The sequence below is a fragment of the Eucyclogobius newberryi genome, unplaced genomic scaffold (assembly GCF_026437365.1).
Source record: "Eucyclogobius newberryi isolate DKJ021-1_F unplaced genomic scaffold, fEucNew1.0.hap1 SCAF_22, whole genome shotgun sequence".
Classification (NCBI taxonomy): Eukaryota; Metazoa; Chordata; class Actinopteri; order Gobiiformes; family Gobiidae; genus Eucyclogobius; species Eucyclogobius newberryi.
The window spans coordinates 11,578,683-11,600,840 of NW_027315857.1; the positions used below are offsets into that span (position 1 = coordinate 11,578,683).

Genomic DNA, 22,158 nt, shown 5'->3' on the forward strand with positions numbered 1-22,158 from the left:
GGAGGAGAGGAGGAGGGGAGGGGAGGAGAGGAGAGGAGAGGAGGGGAGGAGGAGAGGAGGGGAGGAGAGGAGGGGAGGAGGGGAGGAGGGGAGGAGAGGAGAGGAGAGGAGGAGGGGAGGAGAGGAGGAGAGGAGGAGAGGAGAGGAGAGGAGGAGGGGAGGAGAGGAGGAGGGGAGGAGAGGAGAGGAGGGGAGGAGGAGAGGAGGGGAGGAGAGGAGGGGAGGAGGGGAGGAGAGGAGAGGAGAGGAGGAGGGGAGGAGAGGAGGAGAGGAGGGGAGGAGAGGAGGAGAGAGGAGGGGAGGAGGAGAGGAGGAGAGGAGGGGAGGAGAGGAGGAGAGGAGGAGAGGAGAGGAGGGGAGGGGAGGAGGCGAGGAGGGGAGGAGAGGAGGAGAGGAGGAGAGGAGGAGGAGAGGAGAGGAGGAGAGGAGGAGAGGAGGGGAGGAGAGGAGGAGAGGAGGAGGGGAGGGGAGGAGAAGAGAGGAGGGGAGGAGGAGAGGAGGAGAGGAGGGGAGGAGAGGAGGAGAGGAGGAGAGGAGAGGAGGGGAGGGGAGGAGGAGAGGAGGCGAGGAGGGGAGGAGAGGAGGAGAGGAGGAGAGGAGAGGAGGAGGGGAGGAGAGGAGGGGAGGAGAGGAGGAGAGGAGAGGAGAGGAGGAGGGGAGGAGAGGAGAGGAGGGGAGGAGAGGAGGAGAGGAGGAGAGGAGGAGAGGAGGAGAGGAGGGGAGGAGAGGAGGAGAAGAGGAGGGGAGGAGAGGTGGAGAGGAGGAGAGGAGGGGAGGAGAGGAGGAGAGGAGGGGAGGAGAGGAGGAGGGGAGGAGAGGAGAGGAGGAGAGGAGGGGAGGAGAGGAGGAGAGGAGAGGAGAGGAGGGGAGGAGGAGAGGAGGGGAGGAGAGGAGGAGAGGAGAGGAGAGGAGGGGAGGAGGAGAGGAGGGGAGGAGAGGAGGAGAGGAGGAGAGGAGGGGAGGGGAGGAGGGGAGGAGGAGAGGAGGAGAGGAGAGGAGGAGGGGAGGGGAGGAGAGGAGAGGAGGGGAGGAGGAGAGGAGGGGAGGAGAGGAGGGGAGGAGAGGAGGAGAGGAGAGGAGGAGGGGAGGAGAGGAGAGGAGGGGAGGAGGAGAGGAGGGGAGGGGAGGAGGGGAGGAGAGGAGAGGAGAGGAGGAGAGGAGGAGAGGAGGAGAGGAGGGGAGGGGAGGAGGAGAGGAGGCGAGGAGGGGAGGAGAGGAGGAGAGGAGGAGAGGAGAGGAGGAGGGGAGGAGAGGAGAGGAGGGGAGGAGGGGAGGAGAGGAGAGGAGGAGGGGAGGAGAGGAGAGGAGGGGAGGAGAGGAGGAGAGGAGGAGAGGAGGAGAGGAGGAGAGGAGGGGAGGAGAGGAGGAGAGGAGGAGAAGAGGAGAGGAGGGGAGGAGAGGTGGAGAGGAGGAGAGGAGGGGAGGAGAGGAGGAGAGGAGGGGAGGAGAGGAGGAGGGGAGGGGAGGAGAGGAGGAGAGGAGGGGAGGAGAGGAGGAGAGGAGGGGAGGAGAGGAGGAGAGGAGAGGAGGGGAGGAGGGGAGGAGGGGAGGAGGAGAGGAGGGGAGGAGAGGAGGAGAGGAGGAGAGGAGAGGAGGGGAGGGGAGGAGGAGAGGAGAGGAGGAGGGGAGGAGAGGAGGGGAGGAGAGGAGGAGGGGAGGAGGGGAGGAGAGGAGGAGAGGAGAGGAGGAGGGGAGGAGGGGAGGGGAGGGGAGGAGGAGAGGAGGAGAGGAGGGGAGGAGAGGAGGGGAGGAGAGGAGGAGAGGAGGAGAGGAGGGGAGGAGAGGAGGAGGGGAGAGGAGGAGAGGAGGAGAAGAGGAGAGGAGGGGAGGAGAGGAGGAGAGGAGGGGAGGGGAGGAGAGGAGAGGAGGGGAGGAGAGGAGGAGAGGAGGAGAGGAGGGGAGGAGAGGAGGAGGGGAGGAGAGGAGGAGAGGAGGAGAGGAGGGGAGGAGAGGAGGAGAGGAGGGGAGGAGAGGAGGAGGGGAGGAGAGGAGGAGGGGAGGAGAGGAGGAGAGGAGGGGAGGAGAGGAGGAGAGGAGAGGAGAGGAGGAGAGGAGGAGAAGAGGAGGGGAGGAGAGGAGAGGAGGAGAGGAGAGGAGGAGAGGAGGAGAGGAGGAGAGGAGGAGAGGAGGAGAAGAGGAGAGGAGGGGAGGAGAGGAGGGGAGGAGGGGAGGAGAGGAGGAGAGGAGGAGAAGAGGAGAAGAGGAGAGGAGGGGAGGAGAGGAGGAGAGGAGGAGAGGAGGGGAGGAGGGGAGGAGAGGAGGGGAGGAGGGGAGGAGAGGAGGAGGGGAGGGGAGGAGAGGAGGAGGGGAGGGGAGGAGAGGAGGAGAGGAGGGGAGGAGAGGAGGAGGGGAGGAGAGGAGGAGGGGAGGGGAGGAGAGGAGGAGAGGAGAGGAGGAGAAGAGGAGAGGAGAGGAGGGGAGGAGAGGAGAGGAGGAGAGGAGGGGAGGAGAGGAGGAGAGGAGGAGAGGAGATGATTGGCCCTCGCCACGCCGCAAGAGGAGGGGGCGCTAACGTGCCCCAATTGTCCTTTTATTACATCTACTGCTGAATCTGTGATGCTGTCACATCTTCTCCCCTTTGTTTTACCATTAAAAAGCAATTTTATTTTGAATAAAGACCCTGACTCTTTGAATAAAAATGTGGATACATTTTGATGGTCCACCCCTGAAGATGAGTCTCACCAAATTTCAGGTTAATAGGGCTAAAGCCCGAGGAGGAGTTTGTGAAAGTCTAAAGTGTAAACATGTTCTGGTGATTTCCCCATTGGAATAACATGGGAGGTTTCTGTCATTACTACGGCAAAGACGTTACAATTATGACATGGGTCTCATTGACTTTTTTGATGGGTATGCCAAAATAGAATTGTGTCAAATTTTGTAAAATTTCGCTAAACTAAACATTTAACCTCCATATAAAATCTGTAGGGGGCGCTGTGGTGCCAAATTAATCAATTTCACTTCAAGTAGGTTTAGGGCAAAGAGTTTAACAACTGATTCTAATTTGGGTCATTTCCCATCTCTCAATGCATTTTTGGTACATTAGGGGGCGCTGACGCGCCAATTTTTTAAATTTGAGAAAAAGAAGATGGCCAGAATGTAGAGGTACCATTTTTAGAGGTGTGCAATTTTTTTTGACGTTTCATCAACGTTCACTGGGTGAAAAATAGGGGGGTTGGTCCCGAGAAGAAAGAAAGAAAGAAGAATATTCTGATGCGAAAACAATGTTTCCCATTTTTCAAATATCATAAACTATACACTTTCGGAAAGCGCTCGCGCTTTCCTACCTCATGGTGTGGGTCCCTGGTCACTGACGGGTACTTTCGATAATTTTGAGTGGGCTCCGTCCACCTTGTGTTTTTGGCCCTCTATACTGTTAATACTTATAATGTTATAAGATAAGATATTCCTTTATTGTCCCACATGGGGAAATTTCATTGGTGCAACGCAGGCAGATACAGAGGTAGATACAGAAGAAAAGAACAGATCACTTATAGGAAGTCTGAAAAACACTCTCAGTAGAAGATCTCCTATAAACAAAAACTCCTATAGACAAAACCTCCCATTTCCCAACAAGGGATGGAGGGGGGAAAATAATAAAGATAAAAATAAATAAATACATTTTTCTGCTGCGTTTTGCGGCATACAAAACAACGCTCAGTAATTCACCGTTGATGATTGCGTTGTTTGCGATTCAAATAGTAGTTTGTCCTGACAAATTGCAAGATTGTGCTGAACGCAGACCTGAGCAGGGAGAAAGCGAGAGCGCCTCGGTGACCCGTGACTTTTCATTGATGTTCAGGGGGTCAAAAATACCCAAGTTAATAATAATAATAATAATAACTTTTATTTATATAGCGCTTTTCAGTGACCCAAAGACGCTGAACATAATAAAAAAGGGGGGGGTATTTACAGACAGGGGGGACAACACGTACAATACACATTAATATACAGATAAAATGAACAAGACAGAAGAAGTAGAGAGAAAAAGATGGCAGAAAGAATAAAGTCTAAAGAATAAAGTCTAAAGAATAAAGCCTAAAGAATAAAGTCTAAAGAATAAAGTCTAAAGAATAAAGTCTAAAGAATAAAGCCTAAAGAATAAAGTCTAAAGAATAAAGTCTAAAGAATAAAGTCTAAAGAATAAAGTCTAAAGAATAAAGTCTAAAGAATAAAGCCATAAGAATAAAGCCTAAAGAATAAAGTCTAAAGAATAAAGCCTAAAGAATAAAACCATAAGAATAAAGCCTAGTATTTCCAATCAGATCATAAAAACGCATTAGTGAGTGAAATATGAGCTCCATAGATCAATTCCAACTTGTCCTTGAAAAAACAGGAAATCAAGCCTTTTTAAACATTTTTATTTTTTTATTAAATTTCAATGTTTCTAGAAGCAGAAAGTGTTGTTTTGAGCTCGATCGGACAAAAAACCTAGGACAAGTACAATTTTGGAAGAAAATGAAGTAAAAAGTGGCGGTGCCACTTTGATTCGACATGGCTGACTTCCTGTTTATCATGACAATGCTGCCAGGTGTGTTTTACTCGTCAAAGGTCAGAGGTCAAAGGAAGCTCTATCACTGTCCCAAGTCTCATGTGCCTAGGCCAAAGATTAAGCGTTTTATGTTATGTTTTTTGCTCAAGGGCGACGGGCGTTTTGGCAAGCTCTGTTTTATTCGATTTCGGGCCGAGCCGCTCTATGTCCCCGTGTGTGACTTTTCATCGATGTTCACGGGGTCAAAAACTCCAGAGTTGTGGCAAAATGACCATGAATAATAATAATAATAATAATAATAAGAAGAAACCAGGCGAAAACAAAGACTCAGGCATTCCGTGGAATGTATTCCACTCCATGGCTCAAGCCAATAATAATAATAATAATAATAATAACAATAATAATAATCATAATCATAATCACTACACACATAAAAACTACGACCGTAGCCATAGCAAATAACAATTTAAAACTAAATATTCTATACTTTGAATGAGAAAGTCATTGCATATATTGTAAACGGAAGTGGAAATAGACCTTAATACTGTCAGTTTCAGAATGGAGGCGACTGGAGGCAAAATTAAGAATCCTAATAAAAATGGCATATCTAAATGCATAATGGTTTTAATCTTTAAAATCTTTGTAACAAAAAAAGCAAACATTTTGAATTTCCAGGGTAGAAATCAATTTGTTTGCTCTTCTATTACAAATTTACTCATGTGTATCTGAGTGGTTATTGTTTGCCAAAACCAAATAGATTTTTAAATATTTTGTGATTTTCTTCATGCTCCACTCCACTTTTGCCTCCATTATACACAACAATGTATCTGTTGAGAATGTATTAGGGCTCTATAAAGTAAGATTTATAATAATAATACAAAATAAAAAACATGTATTTCATCTAATCCAGGGGTGTCAAACTCATTGTGGGACGTGTAGTTTTAGCGCTAACAACGGTTACGGAAGTAACTACGGTTCTTTTAAAAAAAAAAAATTAGATTAATTCAAAATGTTCGGCGGGCCGGATTCAAACGTTTGGCGGGCCGGCCCGCGGGCCGGATGTTTGACACCCCTGATCTAATCCGTCTATGTTCTAATAAAAAAAATATGTATATAAAATTAAATTGTTTAAGATTATATTTTGTTAAACTATCCTCAGCCTCTGTTCGTCTCTGCAGATATGATTTTAAAATAAACATCCATCCATCCATCCATTTTCTACCGCTTGTTCCCTTTCGGGGTCGCGGGTGACTGGAGCCTATCCCAGTGACTTCGGGCCTTAGGCGGGGTACATCCTGGACAGTGGCCAACTTGTCGCAGGGTCAACACAGAGACATAGACAGTACAGACATTACATTCACTAGGGCCAATTTTAGAGTTACCAATTTTACCTAACACATGCATGTCTTTGGACGGTGGGAGGAAGCCGGAGAACCCGGAGAGAACCCACGATAACACGGGGAGGACATGCAGACTCCACCCAGAGTGTGCTAATTTTAACTTTAATGAGCTTTTAACCTCGCTACAACAGTGTTTCCTCATCATCAGTTTACTCAAAGTTGTATTTTGACTTATTCCTACATAATTGAGTAATATTGTATTGTCCTGCAACTGAAGCTCAAGTGTTTAGAAAAGTCCTGTTTTCACCTACCCCCATTCCCGCCCACATCCCTGTACTTAGTTGTGATTATTAAAAAAAACAACTCTGTGTGACATATGTACATGAAAAAAAGAAAAAAAAAACAGCAAAAAAACGTGGACGTCCACGAACCTGTTATTATTATTAAGCTGTGAGTAGCTAGATGGGACTGATAATATTAAATGATTAAGGCTTTTTGTTAGTTTCTTTATTAGTTTAGATCAACCGGTTATTTTTATTTTATATTTGTGTTTGTGATTCTTTTCTTTATATATAAAGAAGTGGTATTGTCAGTCTCCACATGGGGGCAGGATTACACCGCTCTTTGCGCAAGTCTGGAGAACTAAAAAAACTACAAACATTTTGATGACGTCAATAGAAAGCGCCGCGGCATCTATGCGGCTAAGTGGCTAGCAGCGTTAGCTCTCGTTGTGACTGAAGCCTGATCTGGCCGCTCTGCCACTCATGTCGGCTGCTGCTTTGCCCTGTTAGCGGGTCCAGCAGCCGGAGAGCTTACGCCAAACCACCAGCAGTGACGGGCCATGGCCGAGGAGGAGACATTGTCCCTGAAGCTTCCCCCGGAGGAGCTGCTACACGGCTATGGCGACTTCGTACCACCAGAAGGCTTATGCTGGCTGTCTGTGCTCTTCTGCCTGCTGCTGGCCTGCGCCTATGTGGGCAGCCTGTACATCTGGAGGAGTGACCTGCCGAGGTAACACATGACAGAGCCCCTGGAACATCCTTTAATGTTCTTATGATATAACGTTATATATATGTATTACAGCTCGTTATTACACTCGTTGGTGGTGTGTTTTGAATCGGATTGTTTTTAGTGAGTGGAAGTGCTTCAGAACCTTGTGGATATTTATAAAAGCTGACATATTTGGTTCACAGCTGTTTATAGATTTGCTGCATCTATTTCTGGACGTCACAATAGCGTCTCTTAGTGGAGACAGACGTGTCCACACTTGTCTGTCATAGAGACACATGGGTGTGATGGAGGACGTGAACTCTTCCCTTATCTGTAGGAGGCAGATGTACCAGTCTGACCACAAGCTCTGAACATGGAAGAAACATGAGCTTATTGTTCATTTAGGCCAATTAGTTTTGTACTATAGTAAGCCATCTTTCAACAACTTCAAGTGCTTTATTATTTTAATACCCTAAAGAGGATATATATAATCAATACTTTTTTGAAGGATTTATTTGGCCCGTAAGCTTTATTAGACAGGACAGCTGCACGTGAAATGGGAATGAGAGAGAAGGAGGACATGCAGTAAACTGAGCCACGATTCAGACTTGTGATAACATATTGTGTTTTTTTCATGTACTTAGTATCAACCTATAACATAACTGGATCATAATCTTACATTTTGTTCATTGTAAACTGCAATATTGATCTAAAACGGCTTAAAAATAGAAACAGCTCCTTTGACTTCCTGTTCAGAACTGCAGAACTGATCAGCATCATAAAAGCTGATTTTGCACAATATGTCTCCTTTTAAACAACATATCCTGTTATTGTTGTAGCTTTTAAAGAATCAATGTTTAAAATTGTTTGTCAGTTTTGCTGCATCATTTCTGTACACGCTAAGTTATCTGTTGTGAATATTGATGTATGTAATTTGCTGAAACCCACAGGGACCACCCGGTTGTGATCAAGCGGCGTTTCACCAGTGTGCTGGTGGTGTCAGGCCTGTCTCCTCTGTTTGTGTGGGCCTGGAGAGAGCTCACTGGGGTCAGGGTAAGCGTTTGGGCTGCAGCTATAGCTTGTATTATTCTCGTGTAATAAGATGGATTAGTAGAACTATTTCTGTCTTGTTTCAGACTGTCCCTTCATTGCTGGCCCTCATGGGGATCCGGTTTGAGGGCCTCATTCCTGCCATCATATTTCCAGTACTGCTCACCATGGTAACATGTACCAGTACTACATAACGTTGTAATGTTTATTTTGCTCTGTTGGACTTCTTTTATTTACAACACAAGGCAAGTTTATTTGTAGAGCACATTTCATACACAAGGCAATTCAAAGTGCTTCACACAACAGGAAAAAAAATGCATTCAAATCACAAAGACATGACAGAAATCACAAAACAGTTTAAGACATAAAAGAGAAGAGTGCAAAGAAAATCCTTTCAGTCATATGCACAGCTAAACAAAACAGTTTTTAGCTTGGATTTGAACATTGTCAGAGTAGAAGCCTGTCTCACATCTTCAGGAAGACTGTTCCAGATTTTAGCTGCATAAAACTGAAACGCAGATTCCCCATGTTTAGTCCTGACTCTGGCACCAGCAGGAGGCCGGTCCCTGAGGTCCTCAAGAGTCCGACATGGTTCATATGGCCCTAACATGTCCGAGATGTACTTTGGTCCTGGGCCATGGAGAGACTTTGCCCGTGTCAGGCGGATGTCATTTGTCACCTTGACAAGAGCAGTCTCAGTGCTGTGAAGAGGTCTAAAACCTGACTGAAAAACATTAAATGAGTTGTTTATTAAGAGGAAATCTGTGAGCTGTTGGTAAAAAATGTTTTCAAGGACTTTGCCCCAAATTGTCACATTAGAGATGGGCCGGTAATGACTCAGTACTGCGGCATCAAGACTGCTCTTCTTTAGGAGAGGCTTTATGACCGCAGTTTTCAAAGACATTGGGAATGTTCCAGATTGAAGCGACATGTTAACTATGTGAGTGAATGGTGCTAATAAACTGTTAAGCACAGACTTTAGAAATCTGGAGGGTAACACATCGAGGCAGCATGTAGATGAACTCCGACTGGTGATGATCTCCTGGACAGTTTTGTCAGTTACAGGTGCAAAGTGAGTTAGCTCTGTGTCTGGATGGTTTTAGGGTTATCGCTTGAGTTGTGGAATTTGTTGCGTTTTTAATGCCCTGAACTTCTGAACATGTAATGCAATCTGTTTACTGTGGCAAACAGGACACGCAAGTTTTTACTGCAGCTTCCAATAATTTCAGAAAAATATCCTTCCCTAGTTCTACATAAAATGAGGTTGTACCTGTACAACTTCTCTCTGTAAATCTCCTTTTGAACCTGGAACTTTGACTTGTGCCATTTCCGTGCCGCCCTGAACAAATCATCATTTCTCCGTGGCGCCTTCTGCTTATTTTTAACCATTTTAGCCAATTGTGTCAAACACAACAGGGCTGTAACTACCGGTAACTAATATTTAAGTAGTCGATTTGTCGACTAGTCAAACAATTATTTCTATTTTTAAATACATTATCAACCAAATAAAGATTGAAATATGGTAACAGAAGGCTTTACAAATAAAGTGTATTATTGATTCAATTGTTTATTCTTTTTGATTTAATAATGTCACTGTCTTTTTAATAAATGGCCTTTTATATGCGCTTTTAGACATACGTTACGTCTGCGATTATTTTCTTTATAGTGGACTAATCACGATTAGGTTACGACTAAGATAAGCCTTTAATCGTTGCAGCCCACCCACACTAAACCTATGTGCTTTGTCTTCTCGCATGTCAGGTCTTGTTTCTGGGGCCCCTGATGCAGCTGGCCATTGACTGCCCTTGGAGCTTCATGGATGGGGTCAGAGTGGCTTGCGGTAGGACTTAATCCTAACTCTATTCTACTGACTAAACGAAAACCTGAGCCTTTTCTGACATCGCATTGTGTATTGCCGCAGACCCATGGTTCTGGTCGCTGTGCTTCAGTGACATGCGCTGGCTGAGGAACCAGGTGGTGGCGCCGCTGACCGAGGAGCTGGTGTTCCGCGCCTGCATGCTGCCCATGTTGGTGCCCTGTGCCGGACCGCTCACCGCCATCTTCACCTGCCCGCTCTTCTTTGGCGTCGGTGAGTTATTCTCGTTTCATTCATGACCGTGTGTTTTGTACGACACAGTTTGGTAACGCTAATGTCATGGCAGCCCACTTTCATCACGTGATTGAACTGCTGCGGTTCAGGCAGGGCACTCTGTCGGGCATCTTCTTATCTGCAGGTCAGAAACGAGGGATTTTAGTGGATTGATTTGCTTTTCTCTATTTCGTTTGACCATTGTTTTACCTCTCCACTGACAGTGTTCCAGTTCTCCTACACAGCTGTGTTTGGGGCGTACACGGCGTTCATCTTTCTCAGAACAGGTGAGTTTGTTATTTATGGATTAAACAAAGCATCCGGAACAAAAAAACACACACACTCTATAACACTTTGTAATAACGATTGCCTTTAAAACGTCTTCTTGTCTTCTTCTTGTTTATCAAAGAAGACATTTAGACAAAGTTACTGATCCACAGTAGCTCAAAAATACAATAGAAACAGGTTTTAATGAACAAAGAGTGTCTGCATGTGCATTGTGGAGAGCAGTTTGTCCCTCGCCGTCAAACACAATCATTTAGGCTTTAGGTGGAGTTTGAATGTCATTATTCAGCTGTTATGTAACATGGTTCAATAATGATTGATTATCACAACACATTAGTTAAACTAGTGGGACAGGGAATCAATGTGAGTTTTCATAATTAATTAACTGAATCAACATTTCTTATTCTCAGATTCCATACAAATATGGATTGCCTGTTAAGAAGTCTTATGTAACATTCAAAAGATTTATAATATGGAGCTTGACGGTCCTGCTGCCCATTTGAAAGCCTGCAGTGATTCTCAAAGTACATTTCCCATTCACAGCTCTGTGCTAACTAAACATGGTTGATTCAGTCCAAAACATGCATTTAAAATTCTACAAAATGTTTGAATTTATTACATTTTAAATAAAACTGAGACATAGACATGCAGAATCCACTTTAATGAGCGTTTAACCTTGTTATAACAGTGTTTACTCATCATTAGTTTCCTCACCGTTGTAACAGTCATATTTGACTAAGTCTGTATTGTAATGCACTTCAGGCTTGAAAATTCCTGTTTTCACTTGTATTTAGTTGGGATTATTAAAAAAAAGAAAACTGATTTATACAAGTAGGGTTATAAAATCTTTTGGATCAATATTGTGGTTTACAAAGAAGAAAATGTAAAAAGTTGATCTTTGTGAATTTTGTAGTGAGCGTCATTGTTGAGCTCCATGTTCTAGGCCTTCCAGAAAAGTCCTTGGTAGGTCTGCACTTCACATACAGTTTGCTGAATGTCTCTTCCCGCACCCGACTGTACACAAAAAGCAAATGAATGAATGAGAATAAAACGTTTACATATTTTGCTCCTTCCCTAAACCCCAGTCCACATTTCCGGCCCGAGCGCGTTCTGACTGACCCCTCCCCTCCGTGCAGGTCATCTGATGGGCCCGGTGCTGTGCCACTCCTTCTGTAACTACATGGGGTTCCCCGCCATCAGCACGGCCATGGAGCACCCGCAGCGCCTCACCATTCTGGCCTCCTACCTCATGGGCGTCGTCCTCTTCTTCCTGTTCCTATTCCCCTTCACGGACCCCTCCTACTACGGCCTGCCCACTCCGGTGTGCACACTGGCCCCTCACCGCAGCTCCCTGTGTTTGTCCTGATCCAAGCACCCTCGCACTATGTCCCCGTCCATTTTAGGATACGGGGGAGGCAGTGGCGTCCAGCTAACTCCCAGTCCAGGTCTTGACCAGGCAAGAGAAGGGCCGGTTGCCATGGAAACGCAGGGAGCAGATTGGGGCGCCGCGAGAACGCAGCGCAGTCACGCTCGGAGCCACTAGCTGTGTGTGGGTCGTGGTGCGTCTGGTCGCGCTTGTGTCGATGCTATTATTCTTGATGTTGCTAAAGCTACGAGGTCGGGTTTAGACACTGAAGGACAGGTTCAGGTTTTACACTGGCAGTTTTGGGTTCGTGGTGCACATAGTTACAATCACAAATGTTTTTAATGGTTTGTTATTTTACACGGTTCTTATTTTGTGGCTTTGGCTTTCATGCCGTATGAATAATATGGATTTATACATTTCACAGATGGAGTTTATTGCAGTAATGACCTCACTTCAATCTTTTGGGCACCAACTCAGTAAAGTTGGGGAAACGAGTGATTAGAAGATTATAAATGTTGATATACATTATCTATGGTCCCGAACTGAAGCTTAATCTGTAAAAGCGATGAACGAAGGCCAAAGCTAACAAAATAAAGACTCCTCTTAACAAGGAAACGATCTGAAATCATTCTCCTGTCACTGTGAGGGTCCATCACTGTCTCCACTGGGCGTCGGCTCCGAGCCTTTAAAAAAACCCTTTTCTGTGGGTTTTCTTTTGCTTAGAAACAGCTTCCCATCTATTGTTTCGTTCATTCCACTCGATGTTTACTGGTTGAAAATTGTTGGATTCCAGTCAAATTCTGAGACTGTCAGGAATTCTCTATAAGCTATACACATACTGTGAACATGTGGGCTGCTGGGATCTAGAGCAATAAATAAGTCGCTGAATGTAGGGTTTCTAGACATTTTAAATCCTTGTGTTAACCTGAGAAGTGTGTCTGAAATATGTGTAGATGATAGGAAGGGTCATCGAGGACAGGGGGGATTTGGAAAAGTATTTTGAAGTGGAAACTGAGTAGGAGTACGTCTTTGAGATTTGAATCGTTGTGTTACAGTCTGGTGAAATAGTTCCATAGTTTTATATTTATGGAGGATGAGATGACAGTACGAGCTGAGTAATGTGCTTAAAAGAGTTACAGAGTTTGTTAAGAATGGCTATTGAATGTTGACGTTGTTCCAAAAAGCAATTCTCATGGAACGTTCTCGTACAAGTCAGTGTGCTTCAGCTCAAAGTAATGCAACGCTGGGGTCCTCATTTAATAAACAAACCATTCTGCAAAAGGAATGTCTCTCGCTAATAAACTAAAGATGGTTTAGGTTACAAATGCAGGTTTTCACGAGCCAAAGAAGCAGTTTTCTGTGTTGTTGACCATTATCCAAACTACTGCAAAATTAGAAAACGATTCGCGCTTTATCATCCAATATTCAGTCTTCAAATACACTTACGCGCCTGCAGGGGGAGCCAGTGGAGTGTGTGATTCCTCCTATGCTGCTTTTGTCTACTCTCCCATTGTTAGTCAGTGCCTCTGACATAAGTCATTACTGCAGAGACCAATTTGTCAGAAATTGGTCGAGATGGATTAGAAGAGGATTGTGCTCTGAACTCCCTCGTCCACTGCTCTTTTCACATGTGTCTGTAATTTATAATTGCTATTGATATTTGATATTTAATGGCCGGGCAATTACCTGAACTCAGTCCAATTTAGTGTGACTTCAGCTCGGGTTTAACAGTTAAGTAATGTTCTATTCGCATGGAGTTAGACTAAGGGGGAGACAGATCTTACTTCCTGGATGCTGTCAAGGTAGAAAACTGAGCCCTTGTGTCATTATCTGCTAAAAGTTCTACCCCACAAATCTATGTTTCTGCTTCTGTTTACGATGCGGTAGGTAACCAGCTTAATTTAAATACAATTACTGTAGAAGTATTTGTGCTGCTTGTTAAAGCCGGGCTTTAAATTCTGCAAGAAACATATCTTTATTTATACCACCATTTAAAGGACACTTATACCAAACCCACTTTTAAGAGCTTTTGTTTCAATTGTTTCCCCTTCTCATTTACACTCAGAGTTGTATTTGGAGGGATTCATGCATGTTTGGGTATTATTCTATATTCAAGACACCATTGCTCCAATAATCCAATTTTCCCCTAACCCCAAAACACGCCCACTGCTCTGTACGTACCAATTTTCTTTTCATAAACGGTGATTCAGCATTGTCACAAATTCAAAAAGATCAATATTGTATTTTTTAAAATGTTGAAAAAAGAAATAATGACCTACATGTGTCATAGATTATCTTCAAACTATTTCCAAAAGTTGCCACGTTTACCTAAATGTTTGGAAGAGTTATTTATCTTATGAGACATTTGTGACAAACCGGATTACGCTCTAGTTCTGTGTTGAGTCCAACTTGGTCTTGGGTCAAACTTTAATGTACTAAGTGAACTTCTTTCTTCAACCACAAGGTTCTTATTCAAAGATATTTTGTTTTTGTGGAGCATTTATCTTAAACTACAATCTCAGACAAACTTGAATTGATGGAGCGCCTCCTTCGGTCTCATTCCCTGTGAAAGCCACTTTTGCAACAGTTGAACGTGTTGTTTTAATCAATGTATATACAAGCTTGAGATATTGATTGATAATCGGAAGTAAGAGTCCTGATGTCAGTGTGAAAATGGGACTGTTGAATGTATTTGCCCTGTACTTACAGCAGTACATTTTGAGTTGTCTGTGCTGGAGAAGTAAATGAAAAGTGTCAAGTGCTCATGCTAAAAAACTAGCTAAAGTTACACATTGTATTTCTACCAACAGTGTGCTCAAACGTGAGAATTTTGCATAATCTATTTTTGCTAGGCATTAGCAGCTTGTATTTTCATATAAATGCCCTATGGTCACACTCGAGTCAAAAGTGTTTAGACAAAACTCCAAAGGTTTCTACTAAGCACTATATTTTATTAGCGATCAGATCTATTTTGGAGATGGAAATAAGGTGGACATGTATTTTATTCACACGGTCACACTTCAAAATTACGCCAGTGTACTATGTTTAAGTATGACAATCTTTTACGCAGACTTTGTAAACACTGCTCAACACAGATTTGTAAATAAATGTTTTATAATAAATTTAATATAGAATTTGTGTGCGTTTTTATTCTCTTTTTATTATTTAAATGCCTTTCTCTGCTGTATGACAGAATTACCTGTGATTGCTATAATTTGTCATCTGAGCAGTCGACACAGAAGGACCTGGACTGTAATGACCAAACAATTTAACCCTTGCACCACCTTCACAGATAGTGTGCGCTTTTTTTTCTTGTTTTACTATTTATTTAAACATAAAACAACAAAAACAAACAAACACACAACAGAAATTGGAAAAATGTTGTCACATGTTGTGGAGGGAGGCGTTCTACAGACGCCTGTGGGTCATCAGCCCTGAAGAGAGCACGAGGGTTGAAAAGTGACATGTCATAGTAAAGGTATTGTCACTTTGCAACTTTTCTGGTGGAGGACCTGCCTCATGCTTGTTTCCGTGACGATCCTTCGACACTATGGCATTAAACAATCTGTCTCTGTGGAGATGAGCAAGATCAGATCCGACCTGATGTGACCTTTTAAAGATCTGAGATCGTAGATTTCATAGGTATTCATAAAATAGAGCATTCGTTGGCTTCAAAAAGCCCCTGATCCAGATTTCCTTTTAGGTCACTTTTAGGTTTTAGGTTCCTTTTAGGAGTTAGGTCACCCTGCCTCTGTTTCGCCTCCAGTCAAACTCCAAACGTACAGTACAATCAGACGCAAGGTAAACAGGAGTTTGTTTGTCATTTAGAACAAACTCCAATTTCACTCACCTTAGATTAACTGCATGTCATGCAAAGTGGGAGGATCTGTTCAACAGCCTTTACCACTTATAATAATAACAAGAACACCATTTAAAAAGACAGGAAAACAGAAAGGACCGTGTGAACTGGGGATGAGAGAGGAATGAGGCCATGCAGAAAAATCTCTGAATTGGGATTCAAACTCATGACACTGCGGCCAGCTGCACATGGAGCATATGTGCTTATCCACCCAACCACCGGGCAGCACACAAAAAAAGTATATATTGCTTGAATCACAATCCTAAGGGGGTCTGGGGATCATATCATTTCCCGTGCATTATTCTGGTGCATTCTAGATGTAATGAAATTACGTCCCAACCCCCATAGTCCCTAAATTCCCGTGTTCCGCCCCTGCTCTGGCTGCTCTGCTTTATTAGATTCCCTGACTTTAAAAATGGGCTGCGGCGAATGAGAGTCCTGAGTTCGAGGAGAATATTCTCTCATTGATTCTGCAGGAAAGTTTTTCATTCCCCGGCAATGCGTGTCCCTGATAGGCTAATACACCTGTCAGTCACGCCCCTCAATTACACTCAACTCACACTAAGAACAACACTTGACATTTCTCCTGAAGGTTCTAGAGTGAAGGCCCCTGTATGAGCACGTGGGCTTTAGGTGTCGTCCACATGGAGGGAGCATTTCAGGGCTCTTCAAATGACACCTTTTGAAACTATGTCCCATAGTGCAAAGACTGCAAAAGCTACATAAACTATAGCTGTTTTGTCCTAGAGTGGATAACCTATGATTTTAATCAGATCTAAGTGGCCACGTCTCAATCTACATTCACACACTGGGAGCCATTTTTGATTCAACTGTGATTGTTCCAAAAGTCAAACTGAGTGATTGTGACAGGGGAGTGCACAGGCAGTGGACGCACTGTTCCCTCTAAGCTGCTCACACATAGTGCGCGCAGAAGAAAATATAGAAAGAACATTTTATTCACCATAAACCTATTAATTAATATCTAATGAAATTTCATCTTATCTTAATATTAGACGTAATCTAATCTAATTACCAAACGGCCACCGGGGGCAATCTGGAAGGAAGCGCAAGCGTTTGACACACTGTAGAAGATTCCAGAAGACTATATTTTTAGATTCAAAACGCTGTGTGTTTTATTACAATCAGACTCATATTCACTGAGATATTAGTCTAATTAGTCCCGCAGCGCAGCGCGGACCGCGGGCACGTTCAAAAGACGTCGTGTCACTATTATATAAATGAAATGTTTTTGACCTGTCACACAAGTCAAAAGACACATGTGCATCATTATCTGGACAATATTTCTGTGTAAATATCTCATGTCACAACGTAACACTCACTCGATAAGTGCGAGCTCCGGAGCAGATGATCCAGATGTGAAGACACAGACACAGGTAAATCAGCTCACACAGAGTCATCCAGGACAGAGGGGACAGTAGGGACAGCTGTATATTGTTCTTTTTCTGTTAAACTTCAAATTACAATCAAACTCATATTCACTGAGATATTAGTCTAATTAGTCCCGCAGCGCAGCGGACCGCGGGTGCACCGCGCCCCCGGTTCAAAAGACGCATCACTACCGTTTTTATTTCTGTGTAAATATCTCATGTTACAAGTGGGCACCTGCGGTTTATTGACAGTTGCGGCCCGTATATGGACAAGTTCTATTTACTTCGTAAATATTATGCACGTGACTTTTATTCAGGAGCGCTATATGTATTATTGGCTGGACACCTGTCAGTGACACCTGTAAGTGACAGGTGTCCAGCCAATGATACAATACGGTTTACATACGCTACACAGCCAATCATAGCATTGATAGTGCATAAGTGCCCTGCCCATACGCACCATGCAGGTTCTAGCTAACAACAATGCAGCGGAGTTAAAAGCCCTTATCATGGCGAAACGAACGGGCAGCGCCTGGGACACATCCACTCACTGAAGAAATGCGGTTCTTTTAGGATGGAATGGCTTGTGCCACTGAACCACAGCCAGGCCAAAGCAGGGCTCTCACAAATAACTACTATACATCTCATGAACAACAGGATTTTTGTATTTCTCATTTTAAGTGGGCCTAATTGCTTGTAATAAAAGTAAACTAAAGAAAATTGCTGCTGTAATTTGATTATTTTAATGTTACTTGTGTAGGGGACCCATATGTCCCAAAAAGACCTTTGAAAGACGGTACCTTTTCACAGCTCAACACACTGCTGCAGAAATCAAAGCGTAGTGTTGGGTGTAAAGGACCAGGACACTGTCCTCACCAGAGCCCTTCCCCCTTTGAATCAACAACCTCTGATAAGGGAAGGAAGGAACGTTTCTCAGGATTAAGTCCTTAATTACTGTATTCCACATCTATACCGACTTAATGCTGACTGTGTGATCTAAACTTGTGACTAAACCATGCTTTAGTTTAGTTTGCCACAAGAACTGGTGTGAAATGTGTTCATGTCATACTTAATGTACTTCCTCATTACCTGCAATTGATGTGTGTTTTTTGACGATGTTGCAGTATTTTATTATAGTTACATGTCATTTTTGCTGGTTTAAGTTAAATTCGTCCAAACTGAGAATAAGTTGACCAAGAGTTAAAGTCACTCCCACTCTAGGCCACACCTCCGAGGTCAGATAAAACAGCAGACCGAGCCCTGCTCTCGCTCTTCTTCCCTTCGACACGTGATCTGCCAGGACGACACACCGGGTCGTGGACCCCGCAGGGGCCCCTCTCCCACCATGGAGGCTGCATTGTCTTCCAAACTCGGCTTTCACCAAAGGCTGAAGCAAACATCTCCATCGAAAATGCACAATTCAACGGACCCTGGACTCATCAGACTCTTCGAATGCTAAACCTGCTCAAGCATCAGCGCCCGGACAGCTCCAAGGACGCAAAGAACTCTGAGGACGCGAAGACGTGGGACGCCTCGCTCCACACCTTCCTTGGACACGTAAGACCTGAGAGTGGTTGATATTTACAAAGTGGCATTTAAAGACAGGTTCCCTTGGATGATTCCCCAAAATCAATCAAAACCTAATTCTTAATACCAGCATTTATTTAACTACGTTGAGCCCAGGCACAGCCTGTGTAACCAAATGTGTCATTAATTGCTTTTATATTTTTGTTAATTAAACCACACAAAATCATCCTGGTTTATAGAGCCTTTGTATTTATCTTTATAGAATTATAATTGTCGGTCAATGAATCGTGTATTTCCCTTCAGAGAATGAGACTGAGTAGGTATTGATGTTTTGCTGAACAAGCTTCAGATGGTGCCCCCTTTTAAATATAAATATGAACATTAACTACCTAAAATCCTACACGCGTTGTCCACAATGTAATGGCTCGTCCCAGAGAACATACATTACATCTTGGTACAAATGTGTGAGCAGGAAACGAGTATAATACCCTACACTTGCTATGATCCAAGGTTTTCAACAGGTGATACTGGTGTGTGGCCACAGCGAGTGTGTTTGCCCAGACACATACAAATTAGAGAGAACATTGAGTGGAATTAAACGGACCATTCAGAGCACATGGCGGCGGATGACAGCAAAAAAATAAAACAAAAATATTTATATTTTTGGATGAGATGCTGAGGATATATAGCCTGTGCAATGTTATATAGCCTTGGAATTTATGCTCCCACAAGAACAAAGCAACATCTACGTATTGCCATCTTAGCGCTGTCAAATTTGTCTCTGCAGAGCTTCCGTAGGTGCTCACAGGAAAAAAATGTGTGGAGTTTACAACCTGCAAAAATCTTATACATTTCAACACACTTCACTTTTGCGCCTTAAACTGATCAAATCTAAAGTTGTGTCATGGCTGGCTTCAGTTTTATTAGCACGGGAAGGCTAATGGCTGGCTATATTAGCAGCATGTGTGCAATTAGCTTACTGTGAAAACTAACTATCACAGCTTATCAACTATGTCTGTAATAGTAAGGCTATTAAATTGTATTTGTTCTTGTATTTGTAACAGGGATGTTTTTCTTTTTGCATGGAACAATTAGCAGATGTAAATGTGAAGTAGCCTACCCAAGTTAAGTATGATGTCTCTGCTAATGTTGCCAAAAAGATGCTTGTATCTTCTTCTCCAGTTTGGTAAATATAGTTCAACTCTTTTCAAATGATTCAATTGTAAAATATTATTTCTGTAAATCACATATCCAGGTATATTAAAAGAGTCAGGTACTTCTGCTGCGTTCCAGTCCGAGCTCCAACTTGTCAGTTCACTCTGGAACACATTCACCTCTGCAAACATTTCAGAACCCCATGTTTTTCCTAGACATGGCCTTGTGTTTGAAAAAAGTTTCACATCCGACTGGTAAAATATTGATTGTACTGTTTTACCTTTAGTTCTTCCCTTCTGTCTCTCTCGCTGTCTGTGAATCTGCTCCAGCTCTGCTCTTCACATCAAGAAAAGCAACTATTCACTCTCAGAGCACTTTCCTGGTTTGTATTACTTATTTTGAGTCGTTAATGTACTTAAAACTTAAACTGTAATCCACAGTTTCTGATTTGACAACTGGAACAAAGAAACTCAGAGAAAACGTCTCTCCATGGTCCAAGTTCTGACCTCCCATAATGCATTAGTGTTGAATTATAACATAAAGCAAACATAAGTAAATCATCATTTTTACAATTTGTTCCTTGTAAACTAAAATATAAAACATCTTAATTAAAGAAACAGATCCATTGACTTCCTGTTCAAAACTGCAGATCTGAGAAGCCTCTTCATGGGGACATTTCACTGTGACAGGTTATTTTTGAAAAGTGACTCTACATGTGTCACTCTGAGTCTTACATGTTCAAATAATCACAACTAAGTACAGGGATGTGGGCGGGAATAGGGGGGAGGTGAAAACAGGACATTTCTGCGGACTCGAGCCTCAGTTGTAGGACAATACAGGATTACTCAAACATTGAATTAAAATACAACTTTTAGTATATTAATGATGAGGAAACACAGCTGTAACAAGGCTGAAAGCTCATTAAAGCTGATGTTGCATAATGTCTCCTTTAACACCGTGATGTAAACTAGTATCTTGGCCTATTCTTAGCTTGTTTGTGAATGTCTTGTTTGTGAATGTCTTGTAGAAGCCTTCAGCTGCGCTCACTCTCTTTACGCCTCCAGCTGTTCCACACTCACTTCAGACTGTCCCTGCTCTGCACACACAGTCCTGGATCAGCACTTTGTCTTATCACTTATGCACCACATGGGTCATATCAAGCTACTGTCCGCACCAGTGAGACCGCTGTGTTCAGGACAGCCTAGGTCAAGTCCCAGTGCAAGAAAACATTATTAAAACAATTTATGTGCAGCTATGGCCATAAATATAAATGTATATTATATTTACAGGGTGAAATGGGGGATGAGAGAAGGGAGGACATGTAGTAAATAGTCAGAGTTGGGATTTGAACTCACGACACTGCGACACTGCAGTAGCTTTAGCTTGTAGCGCTAGATAGATACTTTAAATATGCACTATGTATGTATCATCACCAAAAATCTGAATTAAAACTGAATGAAATGTTATAAAATGCTAGATATATGGATTAATGCTATACTGAGGTCATGCAGGCAAAGAACTATCATCTCCATAGAAACAAGCAGGTATCATACAAGATTTTCAAGGTATTGTGGAGTAATTCATTCATTCGTTTATTTTCTACCACTTGTTTCCGGGGTCAAAGGTGACTGGGCACAGGGCACATGTTAATTGCTTTACTGCGGAGTATTTCAGGCAACTCAGTAACATCACCATGGAGACAAGCAGGTCGCATGTCTGCAGTAAAGCTACACAGAGAAGCTTTAAAGAAACTGATTAAAGATGAGTGTATAAAGCAAAAAGTAGCAAGCAAATCATAAGAGCTGCTATTTCTACAGTGGAATGTTTTGTTCTGTGAAATATTCTTCTGCAGGAGATCGTGATCCTTATGATGATTGTGATGAATAATGACACATTATATTACCCATGTCGTTCTATAAATACATGCTACAGTTTGTGATGAAGTTAAGGTTTTTCATCAAGCACAAGGCAAAACAAAGCCACGTGAAAGACAGTGAAATTTTGATTTATTACAGGAGGGAAAGTCGAGGCTTTTCTTTTGCGACGGCTTTTTCTGTCACAAAGAAACGAGTGTTATGAAATGTTCCACCGTGAGAGATAAGCTGTAAGGATCACGATCGAACTACAAAGACCAGAGCTGGGTGTTTTAGACCTCATCGCACATGAAAACTTCAAAATAATGTGCAAATGTAGAAGGCCATTTCCCATTCAAATACATTCATTGTTAGTCTACTTGAATACATGCTTATCGTATTGGATGTTATAATTAGAACATCGCAAACGTTCAGGAGTGTGAAATGTACTAATGTTGGGTTTGATCCTGGTTTTCAGTGTCACGCGACCTTTGACATAATCGCTCTGAACCGGTTTAATGGGCTGAAGCACTTGAAATAATGACACTTAGAAACCAAAGCAACATTAAACTTACTCATAGCTTTAAAAATACATCTTCAATTAACGGGGCTGTACCCAAATACAGATGAATTGGAAAATGCATCTCTTAGGGTGAAAATCAGACCTCTGTGTGCTTTCTGCATCTCATCATAGAGATTTTGTATTTTCCTCGAAGCAGAAATTGCATTAGTTAACCCTGAAAGTGGTGAAATCTTTTATAAACTTA

At 43.1% G+C, this 22,158-nt stretch overlaps 1 protein-coding gene across 2 annotated transcripts; it reads left to right on the forward strand.

Moving 5' to 3' along the window:
- Positions 1–6,484: 6,484 nt before the first annotated feature.
- rce1a (Ras converting CAAX endopeptidase 1a) lies at positions 6,485–14,739 on the forward strand. 2 transcript variants are annotated; one of them, XR_011928491.1, is made up of 9 exons: positions 6,485–6,840; positions 7,770–7,872; positions 7,956–8,039; positions 9,631–9,709; positions 9,791–9,958; positions 10,032–10,103; positions 10,183–10,245; positions 11,380–13,331; positions 13,387–14,739. XR_011928491.1 is itself a non-coding variant. In XM_072459005.1 (8 exons), exons 1-8 carry the CDS (start codon positions 6,671–6,673, stop codon positions 11,607–11,609), a joined length of 969 nt encoding a protein of 322 aa, XP_072315106.1. In that variant the 5' UTR covers positions 6,485–6,670; the 3' UTR covers positions 11,610–14,739. The 2 variants fall into 2 exon arrangements, 1 of the variants encoding a protein (XP_072315106.1); XM_072459005.1 differs by having other exon boundaries at positions 11,380–14,739.
- The last annotated feature ends 7,419 nt before the right edge of the window (positions 14,740–22,158 follow it).

Coding starts and splice junctions, on each gene's coding strand:
- rce1a (XM_072459005.1), top strand. CDS start 6,671: ATGGCCGAGGAGGAGACATTGTCCCTGAAGCTTCCCCCGGAGGAGCTG. Junction 10,104..10,182: donor GGGCATCTTCTTATCTGCAG/GTCAGAAACGAG, acceptor CTCCACTGACAG/TGTTCCAGTTCTCCTACACA. Junction 10,246..11,379: donor GTTCATCTTTCTCAGAACAG/GTGAGTTTGTTA, acceptor CCCTCCGTGCAG/GTCATCTGATGGGCCCGGTG.